This window comes from Vanessa cardui, chromosome 17, assembly GCF_905220365.1.
Source record: "Vanessa cardui chromosome 17, ilVanCard2.1, whole genome shotgun sequence".
In the NCBI taxonomy this organism is placed as follows: Eukaryota; Metazoa; Arthropoda; class Insecta; order Lepidoptera; family Nymphalidae; genus Vanessa; species Vanessa cardui.
Genome location: NC_061139.1, coordinates 4,699,026 through 4,713,984, shown reverse-complemented (window position 1 = coordinate 4,713,984; position 14,959 = coordinate 4,699,026). Strand labels below are relative to the sequence as shown.

At 32.7% G+C, this 14,959-nt stretch overlaps 1 protein-coding gene across 2 annotated transcripts in view; it reads left to right on the top strand.

Annotated features, from left to right (window-relative positions):
• The first annotated feature begins 8,426 nt into the window (after positions 1–8,426).
• LOC124537014 (protein lozenge-like) overlaps positions 8,427–14,959 on the top strand; it is a 51,019-nt gene continuing 44,486 nt past the window's right edge. For both annotated transcript variants that reach the window (XM_047113722.1, XM_047113723.1), the window contains exon 1: positions 8,427–9,489. In XM_047113722.1, the coding sequence (XP_046969678.1) occupies positions 9,378–9,489 (112 nt within the window). In that variant the 5' untranslated portion in view covers positions 8,427–9,377. The remainder of the gene's footprint in view (positions 9,490–14,959) is intronic.

Here is a 14,959-nt window from a genome sequence, read left to right as displayed (position 1 = left end):
ATTTATCTATATGTTGGATAGAATTAATTTAATTTACTAACGTGGTTTCACCCTCTCCTATAAATCGTAGCATGCTGCTAAATACATTACAGCAATCTATAAGAAAAGGGGTATCTAATAAAAACGTAGTAACAGTATAGTTACAAGATTCAAATAAGAAAAGGCTACAACAAGAGTAGAGTCGAGATGGCCCAGTGGTTAGAACGCGTGCATCTTAACCGATGGTTGCGGGTTCAAACCCAGGCAAGCACCGCTGATTCATGTGCTTAATTTGTGTTTATAATTCATCTCGTGCTCGGCGGTGAAGGAAAACATCGTGAGGAAACCTGCATGTGTCTATGTGGTAGATTATCGACAATCAATTATAAAGTGTAAACACTTCTATTTTGAATAAAGGTTTTTGACTTTGACTTTGTCTAATTTCATCGAAATTCTGCCACATGTACATTCCACCAACCCGCATTGGAACAGCGTGGTGGAATATGTTCCAAACCCTCTCCTTAATGGAAGAGGAGGCCTTATCTCAGCAGTGGGAAATGTACAGGCTGTTACTTTACTTTACTTTTTTTTTACAACAAGAGTACAATAGAGATGCTTTTACAAAGTAAAAACCACTAAAATCAATCTATAAAAAAAATTGCCGTACTTAATTAACTACATAAATGACAAGATGAATAAACTACACTAAACTTAAATATGAAAATGATGAAAATCCTCTCAAAAAATTAATGCAAGCCCCTGCTTACAATGTAAAGTTTATTGTTTGACGCACGTCACTTGCTTTTCTGCATTCAACGTTCAAAAATAATCCGCTTAGAGACTTCTTGTGTCCTGTTCTTCTAATTAAAGGACCGAATCGTTAATTAAAACTGCTGCGAATACAACAGGGGTTTGTTTGTTTATTTGAAATAAAAACCATCTGCTTTTTAAAACACCCTTTTCCTTTTGTAAAATGTTAACCGGGAATATCGAATTTATGAAAAGGTTAAGTATTCGTGTTATTCAATGGGTTAGTAATGGGATAGAGCAGATTAATTACTACCGGTATTTAGTACTGTTGCGTTGCAAGCAGACTGGATTCCTCCGGTAAGTACATACTATAATATGCAACCCTATTTTGTCAAAGATGATCAAAGTCATATTATGCTTATTGGTTTCTTTTCTTCAGTAATACTTTTATTGCTAATTAGAAACCGCATTCCAGAATAGGTACCAACATCTTAGTAATCACGTGTAAAACTACACCAATTCATTAAAATCAAAATAGTTATCAATACCTTAACTGTCCACTTTTAACAAATCCTTTGATTTATTCGTTAAAATTAAAATTAATAAAATCGATTCAAAACAGGCGTTGAGTAAAATACATAGAACACAGTCTACTGGTCCTCCTTGCCTCTGATAATGTTTGACAATACTGTCATTCCTTATTGCGATTCTGTCAAAAACCTTGGAGTTTTCGTTGATAATTCTCTTAGCTGGACTCGCCATGTGAATGAAATCAGCAGGAAGGTGTTCGTCGCGCTGAGTTCTTTGCGTCGTCTTCGAAATTTTCTTCCCATTCCTACCAAAATTATCCTTGCACAAACTCTACACTTTCCTATTTTGGATTATGCTGATACAAGCTTTGTGGACTTAACCGAAGACCAGTTAAATAAACTTGAGAGACTTCAAAATACCTTTATTCGGTTTATATTTGGATTACGAAAATTCGACCACGTATCACAATTTCGTTCCCGTCTCAATTGGCTACCCATCAGACTTCGCCGGAATATGCATGTCCTGTCTATACTTTACTGTGTGTTGTTTCACCCTGTTACTCCCCCTTACCTGAAGGAAAAATTTATATTTTTAGGAAAACCCGGAGAACACCCTCGTTCTACGAAGAGACTGATTTTAAGGGTGCCCGAACATAAGTCTATTTTTTATAAAAAATCATTTACAATTCAAGCTATTACGCTCTGGAACAACCTTCCTTTAAATATTCGGGAGGCCAAAACCTTATTTATTTTTAAAAAAAATTTAAAAAATCACTTTCCGACTCAAGTTCCTTTACGATAATGATTTCTTTTTTTTTGTTTTTTATTTTGTTAATTTATTTATTTTTTCGTTATGTTTGAAGACATCGTTTATATTAAATAAATATATATATATATGTTTATATATATATATATTTATTTATTTTATATGTATTGACAATATAATTTATTAATGGATATATAATTTGTGTATTCTATATTTATATTTATATTTATTTCATAGTTTTATTAATACATTTATATTATTTTATTTATTAGTAGAGCACCTCCCACCTTATATTCTATGACCTATCCTACCTGTTACCTGGAAGAGATCGATATGTAGCGATAAGGTCGCCAATTGTACGCCTGTTATATCTAGGCCATATGTATGTCATTTGTATTTTTTTTATTTCACTGTGTGGTGTACAATAAAGAATAAACTAAACAAGCAAGAGATTCACTAGTTTTCTACACCTAGTAAACACTAAGGGTTGAATTCTTTAATTAGTAGAGAGTGAAACGTACTTAGGTTATTTGTGTATCTAGATTTAGTATCGCACTACAAAAAAACTAAAAAGAACAAGCCATCCCTATTAGCTTGGTGTGCGTGACATCTACGCTTGACAAACGCCGAACGTCATATTACTTTATTAGTATGCGTGTACTTAGCGGCTTACAGTTGGTCACTATTTTTTTGCAACCCGTTCTCAGATTTAAAAAGACGTATAAATAATCGAAGCCTCGAGATATAATCGCGATCGAGTAAAATATAATTATTATTATTACTATTGTTTCTTGGTGGTAGGGCTTTGTGCAAGCCCGCTTGAGTAGGTACCACCCACTCATCAGATATTCTACTGCTAAACAACAGTACGCAGTATTGCTGTGTTCCGGTTTGAAGGGTGAGTGAGCCAGTGTAACTACAGACACAAGGGACATAGCATCTAACCATAAAAAAAAACCAAAAGCAACCTATTCCATAAAAAAAAAAATCGGTTTATTATTGATGACGAACATAAAGTGTAACTTGCCTCAAAATAATTAAGTACCAAATAAAGCTTTAAAATCAACGTATAAAGAAATTAACAAATATAATGTACGCTTCAGTTGATAAATGTCTCACTAAGAATTTTCGATAATTTTGGTGTGCGAAACGTCCGAATTAAATTTCGAAGAAGAACATTTTGCAAGTATACATAGATAGATAGATAAAAGAGAATACACAGAAAATATATTTCTTAAGGCATCAGTAAATCCTTAATATATATGTGTAATTGTGTGAAGCGGCATCGTTTGTTTGTAAACAATCAAGCTTGTTAGGCGCCACAGGAATTCATAGATGGCCAACGTTCACCTTCGCAATTTCCCTTACAATTTCCATAGCTCGCGTCGTCAGAGGTAATAGATGTGTACATAACTATTGTTGCATTCAGTAGTAGGTATTCATATGTAAATGTGTAGAACAATACTCGTTTATCATAAAGAGTTCCTAAAGGATTGATGTTAAACAAACATTTGAATCTTGTGTATTAACCACAAATAACGTGTTACTAAATAAAATTAAACAGTTAAATATGTTTTAAGATATGGATGGATGGGTAATTGAATAAAGCAAAATGATTGGAAAGATTTTGATTCAATCATGATTATGGTCAAATTTACTTTATTTGTACATAATATAACAATGTATTAATTGTTATTACGACAAATGCGAATTCTGTAATCCATACCATCTAAATGCAGCATCATCCATAGTGCAGCGTGTCTAAATTTTAACACTTATTTTTCAAATGATTTATTTGTTTAAGGATTAATATTAAGCGTTTCATTTACCAGCAGTACTTTTTTATTTACCCTTGGGCGGTAGAATTGAACTTGTTTTGGATTTTATTTATTAAGGCCATAAATATTTAGTGAAAAGTATTATATATTGCAAAAAGTACTCCTCAGGATTAGAGGTCTTTTGCTATTTGTCCTACTCATTCCTTTCAGTGCAAATTTGAGATATGGAATTGATTCTCTGTGGAACCAGCTTTTATCGGCGGTTTTTTCGAACCTTCAAGAAAAGAGCGTATTCATTCCTTAAAGGCCAGCAACGCACCTTCAAGTCTCTCAGTGTTGCAGATAATGGGCGGCGGTGATGACTCTCCATCAGGTGAGCCTCCAGCTCGTTTACCACATATAACATAAAAATCGAGGTATATAAATTATAGTACGACACAAATTAGATGTAGCATCGGCAAAATTCGTAAAACCAATTACTTACGGCGATTTACACTACCAATAGAAATAGCTCCCTATCGCGCCTTTCGACGCTATTCGTCGCTATAGATTCTCGCGTCATTTCAACTCGATAAAGCAAATTGACATGTAAAATTTACGAATATATTAGGTCATATGATATTACACATTGTTGCGTTTGTGTAAAGATCATATTAACATAAAAAATAAATATGGCTAATTTGGGATGGCGTGCTTAATTCGGATGTGATCGGTTTTACGAATTTTACCGATGCTACATATATGCTGTGTCGTACTATACTTTAGTGCAATTTTTTTTATGGTATATGTTGGCGGACGAGCATATGGGCCACCTAATGGTAAGTGGTCACCATCGCCCATAGACAATGACGCTGGAAGAAATATTAACTATTCCTTACATCGTCAATGTGCCACCAACCTTGGGAACTAAGATGTTATGTCCATTGTGCCTGTAGTTACACTGGCTCACTCACCCTTCAGACCGGAACACAACAATACTAAGTACTGTTATTTGGCGGTAGAATAACTGATGAGTGGGTGGTACCGACCCAGACGGGCTTGCACAAAGCCCTACCACCAAGTAAGTTTTAAATAAACTGCTTACTTACAAAAACAGACTACTAAATATTGCCAATTGTAGAGGCAAGCGCGATAATGATTATATAACCTATACTTGGATGATGTAATGTAAACTATGTAATAAAAATACAATAGACTTTTGCTACAATTGGCTAAAATTACTCCTTACATTAGACCATAACCAGAAATCAAATTAAATTCAAACATAATGTTAAACTACCCTTATTACGATTAATAGGTATTATTAGTAACGGTTTCTGCGTGCTTGAAACTATTCAACTAATTACTAAAACCACCCTGCCATTGAAAAAAAACTTTAAATCAATTACTTAACCCATATTTAAGCAAGAAAGTCTAATTGAAACACCACCACGCGTCTGCGGTGCAACCAGCCCACAAAAATTGTCTGCGCTGCGGTCTTTACACGCAAACACTCAACTACCGGCCTAGTCGGTAATTATACCACGTGGTCCGATCTATTTATAACGTAAGATATATTAGCAAATGTTACTATTGACTGCCTATAAGTTATTATATTTTTTAACAGGCCTCCTCCTCGCTTATGTTTGCTTTATTATGCGATGTTAGTTAAGAAATTGTCAATAATAGTAAGTAATAAGTTATTATTTTTTATTAACTTATTTAAGCACTGATCTAATAATTTAAAATTATACAAATCAACTATGTAAGTTATATCGTATGACGTACCAGTGGTAATAACCAAATAGTTCCACAGATTAAATGCACACACGCACACACAATTTCAAAATCTCACAACATTTTTGTGCATCTGCAGCTTTACGTCTTATTAGCGAAATAATCTCTGTCATCTGTGTACAAATAAAAGGCACAGTTAAAAATCTTGACTGATCGAAAACCATTAAACTACAACAAGATAGGCTTGTTAAAAAGAAAAGAAAATGTACTGAAAACTGACTCAATAATTAGCCACAAGCTACTTTATTAAGACCAATCAAAGGTTTTTTACGATAGTAGTTTTGCAACACCAATGAATACAGCGTTTTTTTTTTTAATTTTTAACGCCAAAAACATTGAAAGCACAATAATGATTAATGATGTACGAAATGTGGTTCTAAATCACAAATACTCTACTGTGGTCGCTACATTGCACCTACAGCGCTACTCGCAATTTTCTGGACTGTTGTGATACTGGTTTTTGTAAGCTGTGACTCATAATTTAGCTCGAAAATAAATGTATTTTATATAATAAATTTATGAAAACAAGTTCAAAGTAATAGCTCAAAGTTTGAAAGTACCGTGTAAGAAAAGTATAAAGCCATGAATATTTCCTTAACTATTACCGTTCGTGTTGGATTTTCTATATAGCACACGTACTTCTGGAGTAACTTTTAAATGATAAAAGATCAAAGTGATGTGATTTCAGGTATTTTTTTTGTTTTAGTACCCTCAATCAATTGGTTTCCAGACGACTGTGGTTATTTAAAAAGGATAAGGGTAACTATTATTTTTTCTTTTCGACCATACTATTTTCCGAGACCCAAGAACTTCAACCGAATATTAAGTATTCAATTCCAGTTAGGGTTAACGTAATTAAGTATTCAATTCCAGTTAGGGTTAACGTAACCAACATATTTGCTGAATTTCTTTCGCATCTTCTCAGGTCAGATCAGTATTTTTTTCCGAACCGGTTTTAGTATTTGTCTTATCATGCTATATATTGAATAAAAAAAATTGATTTGATTTTAAATATTTTTTATACAGTTCAATAAAATTTATTTACAAAAATACTGGAATATTGTAATGCCTTACTTGTATTCATTTATATTATACATCATATATAACTCTATTAACTTATAGATTATATATCTATCTATCTATCTATCTATTTTTAATTTGTGTTTTTTTTATGCCTGCATATTTTTAGTACCAGACAGCATTACAATTTAAGTTTTATCATTAATTATTTCTATTATTTGATTTTATTTTATCGATATATGATATTTATTAGCACTTATATTCGTCTTAAGACTACTTGGAAAATATCTAGTTCGCCTCTTGTACAGCTTTCGTGTCTGTATTTTTCTTAAAATTTTCAAAAACACATTTGAATTGTAAATTAAATGACTTACAATATTATAGACCTACACATAATTAAATGACATTTTATTTAATGTGTATGCTAAATGAAATAGTTGATTGAATGATTGGCATGAAATGAGATTGTTACGACTACCGATCAATTACTACGATAAATAATCTTAAAATTAACAGTAAAGTTTAAGAAAATAGAGGTGACTCGTGTATAAAACATATGAATATTTTTTCTATCATTGTTAAATAATGTATAGAATTACAATTATCTCGTCGAATCAAGATATTATACAATAGACTCTGAATCGGAATTCTGAAACTAATAAAGTTTTCAACTAAAAAACATCAAGTTATTTATATGGAGCTCCTTTGGAAGTTCTTGTTTTAGGTACTAGTGATACTAAGAAGTTAAGATTTTTTACTTATGTATATGCTAGTCTTAACTTATTCAATGGTACTTCTAAAAACAATATATATATTTTTTATTTTAGAATGTTAAACTTTAAGCAATTGATATCTTCATATTTACATACAAAATATATGTTGTTAAAAATAAATAAATCTCAAATGATAAAAAACTCCAACATAATTTTTTTAGTATTTTTATAGTGATAAGATTGCTGATAATCATGTATCATCATCAATCATGATCCAATGATCATTTTCAGCAATCCTGAGATGTGAGTGTATGGCTCACGTTCAAGATACTCATGCTCCCGTGCAACAAGTGCTTGTGCAATTTTTCCCGCGACGCGTCTTGCGGGCGCGGGTGGGGCGGGCCGCCACGCCCAGCCGAACGCCCACCCGTCTTGAGTACTCCCCACGGAAAATATATATCTCATATCGACTACAGCTCATCTTAACGATGTCGAACTAAATTTACTCCTTCTGCATCCAACTACAATTACAAAATACTTATAATGACCGAATAACAAATACAACATTCCTACAGACAGCTGAGTTCCTGTAACATAATCATTAGGTATTACTTACTTTGTTGTCAGTAATGAAGTTTCATTAAACGGGACTTTGTTAACGTTAATTTAATGATGCATTTTGCGCTAATGCGGTTAATGCTTGATGAAGCAATTAATGATTCAAAATGCATGACTTACGCAATTCAGTCGACTGCCTCTTCACCTCGACTCTTCAATAAACTGAACTTATATTCATCTCGCTGAAACTTTACTCAATTAGAAGACTAGAGCTAATCTATATAGACGTCTCTCTCGGCATTGACCGCAGTTAATGTACAACGAGAGCGAGATACGAAGCACTGCTTCAGAATGAAAAACATCATTATATTTCCCTTTCAACAATGGAACTAAAAAAAAATATTTGATAGCATAAAACTTAAGCGCTTCTCGCTCGCACTAATGGACAACAGCAGAAGTACGAGCGAGAGGTGAGCGGCGCATATTTTCCCGGCAAATGAAGCGTGGCCAGACCGCAGATTGACCGCAGAGAATGGAGGCAGCGAGTGACAGAATGGCGGCGGCTCAGTAGTAGAGAGTCGCGCGAGCGGTGAACACGCGTGCAGCCTCCGACACACGGCGCGTGACTCATCGCCTCGCGGTACGTACGTCGTACGCGGTAAATACCTGTGACCGGCGCGGGACTTACGCTTGACTCTGTTTGCAAAAAATATAACGCTCGATTAGGAAACCGGCGCTGACGCAAAGCGCGGGGAAATATCTTGAATAATTAAATCCACTCAGCTGATATTGACAGAGCGTGCGTATCCGTACGACAAGATATTACGCGCGCTTCTTAGAACATAGTAGGTAGATCGGGTTCAGTGATAGAAAATATTTAGGATAGATCCGTGCTGAGCTTCTTGATTCGTGACTCACATAAAATGACGAAAGTTAAGTTGAAACAAACTTCAAGGTCTGCCCTGATTCCCGCTAGTGTGCGTAAATAGTTAAGGAAAAATTATGTTAATGTCCGTGATTGTTTACATCGTTTCGTTGAATACTCTATCGAACGTGAGTGAACTTGTTTGTTAAATTTGCTTAATTAACTCTACAATACTGATAAATAGGCAACTAATTTAACGAAAATCAAAGATCTCTTTATAATACAATATAGGAACAATAACAATACTCATTATTTTAAGCAACAACAAACCGTCAGTGTACATAAGTGACAGTTCAATAAATAATAAAAAGGAAAAAATTTTGGATCGTCGCCAAAAATTCTTTGAAGGTTTTGAATGTGACAATAAATTACTCATCGGCGTAAAGGTCATGCGCAGGCGCAGTGAAAGTGTAAGAATAGAATAAAATATTACAATCACAATATCATCATCTGAATAAATTTAAATAAGCGATATTTCCCAAATACGGTGGTTTAAAAAACAAAGAAGCGGTTCGATTCCTGTAGAACTTTGGGAATAAAAAGAGTCAAGGAGACGGCGAGGGTGTGATGCTGCATTGAAGGATGCACTTGCCGTACGAGTCCAGGGGCCGTCGGCGCCGCGAGATGGCCGAGCTCGAGCCCTGGTGGCTCCAGTCCATCATCGACGAAACGCTCGGCGAACATCCTGACCTCGGTAAAAACAATTTCACATCTTATATTGCTTAATAAAATAAACATTTTATAATGTCATAAGTCATTTTTATTTCTTAATAATCACGAATACATATGTATAAAAGCACAGAACGTTTAAATTATAATTGGCAACACATGGCGTTATTTTTTATTTATATTTTTAATCGAGTATCATTCGTTTTTGCTGTTTCGTTGTTGTAATTCGGTGTTTGATTGAATGAGGAAATCATTGTGCTCGAAATATTACTACGCTTTTAATACGAAGCTTAGTTTTTTGTGTACAATTGAAACTTCTGTACTCTTTATTTACAACTAAGTCTAACACATTAGTTCCTATATACTTTTTTCTATTAAGAACCTTATTGACCCAATATATCTGAAATAATTTAGGGGTTTTTTATATCACTAATCATTTGTTTCGTATTGTTATTCTCCGCTGTCATTAAGCTACTTTAAGACCACAGACACCAATTGGATTGGATAGCCGCCTTTTCTTTCTCATCTCGTACTTTTTCTATATAATGTGTACAGCGGAAAAGTTTCTATGTAATGTAACACTTTTACTTATTAGTTTGACCGAATCGTTTGTTTGATGACGCCTTCCACGCGTGTTTGACCTGAATATATATAACTTCGTTAAAACTAATGACGTATCCCAGATCGAAAATTTCTATACATAATTAGTTTAAACCTCCTTACTGTTTAACTAACAGTTCGTGATAATTTAACGTTGAATACTAAAATATAAAAACTATACACGAAACTGGTAAAAAAATGAACAAAATCATCTGTTGTAGACGTTTTTTTGCAAATCATTTTTTTTTATTAGCTTCAAAATTTAATTGTAAGCACATCATTGTGTATTACTAGACAAATTTTCCAGGGTAATTTTCAAGTAGTGTCGTATCGAATTTGGAAAAAACCCACAGTAAGGGGATTTTACATTTTTTATTTAAGTAATAATAACATTCTTTTTCAATTAATTATATTCTATTAATAGTCAAATAAATACGAAATAAATAATTGTAAAAATGTAATCTTGTCTTATTATAAATTTTAGGTCCGTGTTTGATCCGGTACTACTCGTTGATTCATAAACCAATCAATCATACTTAGTAATTAACAGTAATTATTTCTAACGTTATATTTAGTAAGTGAATTAAAATTTAAATTGATGTTTTAGATAATATTGCTTCTTACAAAAGACATCAACGCATATCTTTACATGAAACGATCTTAGCACGTAAATTCGTAGAGGCGTCGTTTTCGATCGAGGTGGACGATTGATTTTAAAATACAGTTTTACAATTTTCTATATTAATTTGTTTGTTCCATAATTATTACTACCTATTTTGTCGAGTGACTGTACACTTTTAAAACTACAAATCCCAAAGCCCTGAATTCCTGAGTTATTTTTAGTAAATTTCCTAAATGTTATCAAGGCTAAACACGGAATAGTCCTGAAGGTGCCTTTATTTGTCTACAAACTTTATTTTGCGACATTTTCCTTGAAATATTAACATTCCTAGATAATTATATTATTAGTTTATACTCTATTGTCTCTTGTTATAAATGAACTGCTCCAATCTTCAAATCTCATGTAATCACATTAACAAAGCACATTACAATTAGCGACAATTTGTCGAGGAAAGGACGAAAGGCACTCATGATAATGAGGCCGTTCGGTGAGGGCTAATGAGGTCAGGCTGTTCGAACTAGTGCCTCCACATTGGCTCTAAAAAACTTACAACACCAGTAACTAATTTGTGTAACTTTACAAATCATTATGCAAAGCCCGTAAGGATTCTTTTGTTTAAAATTGTCTTATGAACAATTTCAATATAGAAACATCTATCATATATTTACGTTTGATTTGTCATAAACAGCTTTTATCATATTGGAAGGGCTTTGTGCCGGGCGTCTTGATAAAAACTAATGGAATGGGTACTCCGGGCAGTGCGTTCTGGTAACACCCCCATTATATATCCTACCGCCAAACAGCAGTACTTAGTCTATTAACATGTGATTGAACCCACAATCATCAACTACCCGTGCTTTTTAACTACTGGGCCATCTCTGCTTTAAAAAATACGAGCTTAATTTCAAGCGTAATTCTATCCTACAATCCTTGAGTAAAATATTTTAAATTAAAGCCATATCTGATATAAGTATTAATTTTAAAATATATTGATTTCGGTTAAACTGCCGATACTGTGGTGTTGTTCTGCTAGATGTATTATGATTATTAATTATATTAAGGCTGATATTATAATACAGGAAGGTGGTTGTGTAATCTTTAGTTATATTATTTGTATATACGAAACTAACTCTGACTGTCTGTCTGGTACGCTTTCACGCCTAAACGAATTTGATAAAGTAGTGATTTATCACTACAAAATACATAATTAGAATACTATTTTATACTTCAAACGCTCGACCCCAAAAACAAGTGTCAAATTGCAAAACAGAAACTAGTGTATATGAACTAAATCATATTTAATTTAATTTCTTTATAGTTAAAAAAAAAACTCTTTTTCCTTATTTGTACCAAGAATAAAACCGTGCTAAAACATTTTTCTTTCTATTTTCGGTATATACAATACATATATTAATGGTCTTCCTTTTTATATAGAAAAGATTAACGATATTGTTTTGTTAAACTAATATTAGATGATAATACGTAATGTCTACACTATTTTAGGGGTCACTTCGACACAAAACTTCTGAGGAAATTTCATGTAACGTCCCTTAGAGGAAGTTTCAGATCCGCAAGTTACGCGGTTAGAAAAGGTGGACCACTAACTGGTATTGATACTGCTATTAGTAAAAATGTATTTATGTTTTCTAATATTATACGTCCATAATTTTTGAGCGTATTAAGTTGAAGAAACTCTCTATATATTAAAACTATTTCAATCTACAACATAGAAAACTTTGTTCCATTAGAACAGGATTCTCTATAATCTTGGAACTCAAAATTCCGATCCGGGTCTTTTCTGTAAAGTAAGTACTATATGCACAGTTACAATCTATATTATAATATTATAAATGTGAAAGTAACTATGTTTGTCGCTCTTTCACGATCAAACCGCTCAACCGAATTTGATGAAATTTGGTATGAAGCAAACTTGAACTCCAAAGAAGGATAGGCTACTTCTATTTTTACTCGACACATGGTCATGTGTCGAGTAAAAATATTTTGGGTGTTGGTTGTCACCAACAAACAAAATAGCGAGCGAAACCGCGGGCGGCTACTAGTGTTTTACATGTTTGTATGTTTTATAAATTTACAACAAAATAGATTATTCGGACAGTCATAGACAAAATTATTCAACATTTATATTGTATACTGACTTCAAAATTTGACTTAATGAATAAGAATTCTACTAAAGTTTCGAAAAGATACAATCAAGATCTGAAAAGTAACAGCAAAAGAAACTTAGCGGGATTTTACTTATTTTCGACAATTTTGAGGTATCATTCTTTTTATTGACGCTAAATATTTGAAACAGCCTGCGCTATAGTTGGTCTTATACACAGAAAGTAGCTAGTATCAGCAAACTTAAAAAATGTAATCAAAAGTCACGAATTCTATATATGCTGGATATAATTCTGCCTTATCTATTTAAAATAAGCTTATGGTGGAGAAGACATTGATCAGCTGTGAAGAATTTTCCTAAGTCCTCCTCTACTGTATAAAGTCTTCTTATTATATGTCAACATTTAAAATCAGTAGAAAGGTCATACTTTTTTCTTTTCTTTTAATAAGTTGACATGAGGATCCCTTAAATAGAACGTGTACAAAATATAAATGTAAAAAATCCAGTACTTGTATCATACATACAAACACACAAGCGACCTCCATAAGACATTCATTTAAGGATGGTTAAATGATGTTCAGAAGAATTCAGTTTGGAAAGCGAGAGAAACATAATTATGTACTGAGTGGGACAAAACATCCACCTGAATAATTTTCAAATCAATAAACAACCATGTTAAGTTCCTATTTTTAAGTCACATTCATTAAACAATGGTTATTTAAAGTTTTAAAGAAAATATTCTAAGCAATCAGAGCAAATAACGCATTTTTTTAAGATTATTCGTATTTGTTTGCGTTCATGTGGACAACCAAAAAAATCTTAAATTAGAATAAAAATCCCGAAGTTCAAAAGTCAGTTTAAATTTAATAACAAGTTATACATAGTCAAATTTATGTTGTTATCTAAAAATATCTATACACGTTTTTTAATTGTTTACGTCTCGAGTAGGTAGGTAGGTAATTATGCCGTTTATTCACGGTAGAATCTATTTTTAGAACTGATGATAGATTCACATCTATTTTAATATCAAGTTATATATGACGACCTCCGTGGTCGAGTAGTACACCAGTTTTCATGGGTATGCCACGCCGAGGTCCTTGGTTCGATTCCCGGTCAAGTTGATGTAGAAAAAGCTAATTACTTTTCTATGTTGTCTTAGGTCTGAGTGTTTGTGGTACCGTCGTAACTTCTGATTTTCCTTAACACAAGTGCTTTAGCTACTTACATTGGGATCTATATAAAGCACTACTTTATTAATGTATATTTAGACTTATTTATAATAAGTACATGCTTGATATGTGATACTATTTTCCCTGTAATTCAAGAAAGCGTGAAGAAATACGCTGTTAAATCATAACATTTGATAAACAAACAGGCGACGTTAGGAAAATTTTCAATTCCAGGTTAAAATAATAAACAACGTGTTGACATGAATATATTATATGTTAATACGAGAAAAAATAAACAGTGAACTTTACTTAAACTCGAATTTCATTATCGTAATCTATTGACTTACGCGTATTACGACCGATTACTCAACCGTCACGCAAATATTTAAGTTCATATCATTACATAGTATAAAACAGAGTGGCCTACCGCTGTCTGTCCCTGTGTATGCTTTGATCTTTAAAATTACACAACAGCAATTTGTGCGGTTTTTTTTAGATAGATTGATTTAAGAGGAAAGTTTACGTGTATAATACATGAGCAAAATAGTAGAGAAACTGTGATACTTTTAGATGTTTCTAAAGTGATGTCGTAAATAATTATATTTTGTGTTTACATTGCAAACGCTGTGTACTCTAAAATGTACATTAAAATTATATTATAAATAATATTGTAATACCTAAAAATATCGTGTATCTCTCACAAATAACTCACACTATGCATTTAATATAGATCAATATGGACCCATATTATTAATTATTAATAGTATATATTTTGTATATATTTAAGAATTTAAGGTTATTAATTCTTATGTTAATAAATTAGTACTATATGGACCCTCACCCTTTGTAACATGAAATTTAAATTAATATTTTCGAAGATATCCCATGCTTAAAACACAGGGATTTAGCGATATGTTTTGTCTAATGATAAAAAAGTTGTGAACGTTGTAAGACAATCTGTTGTATATTTAGTAACAGCATT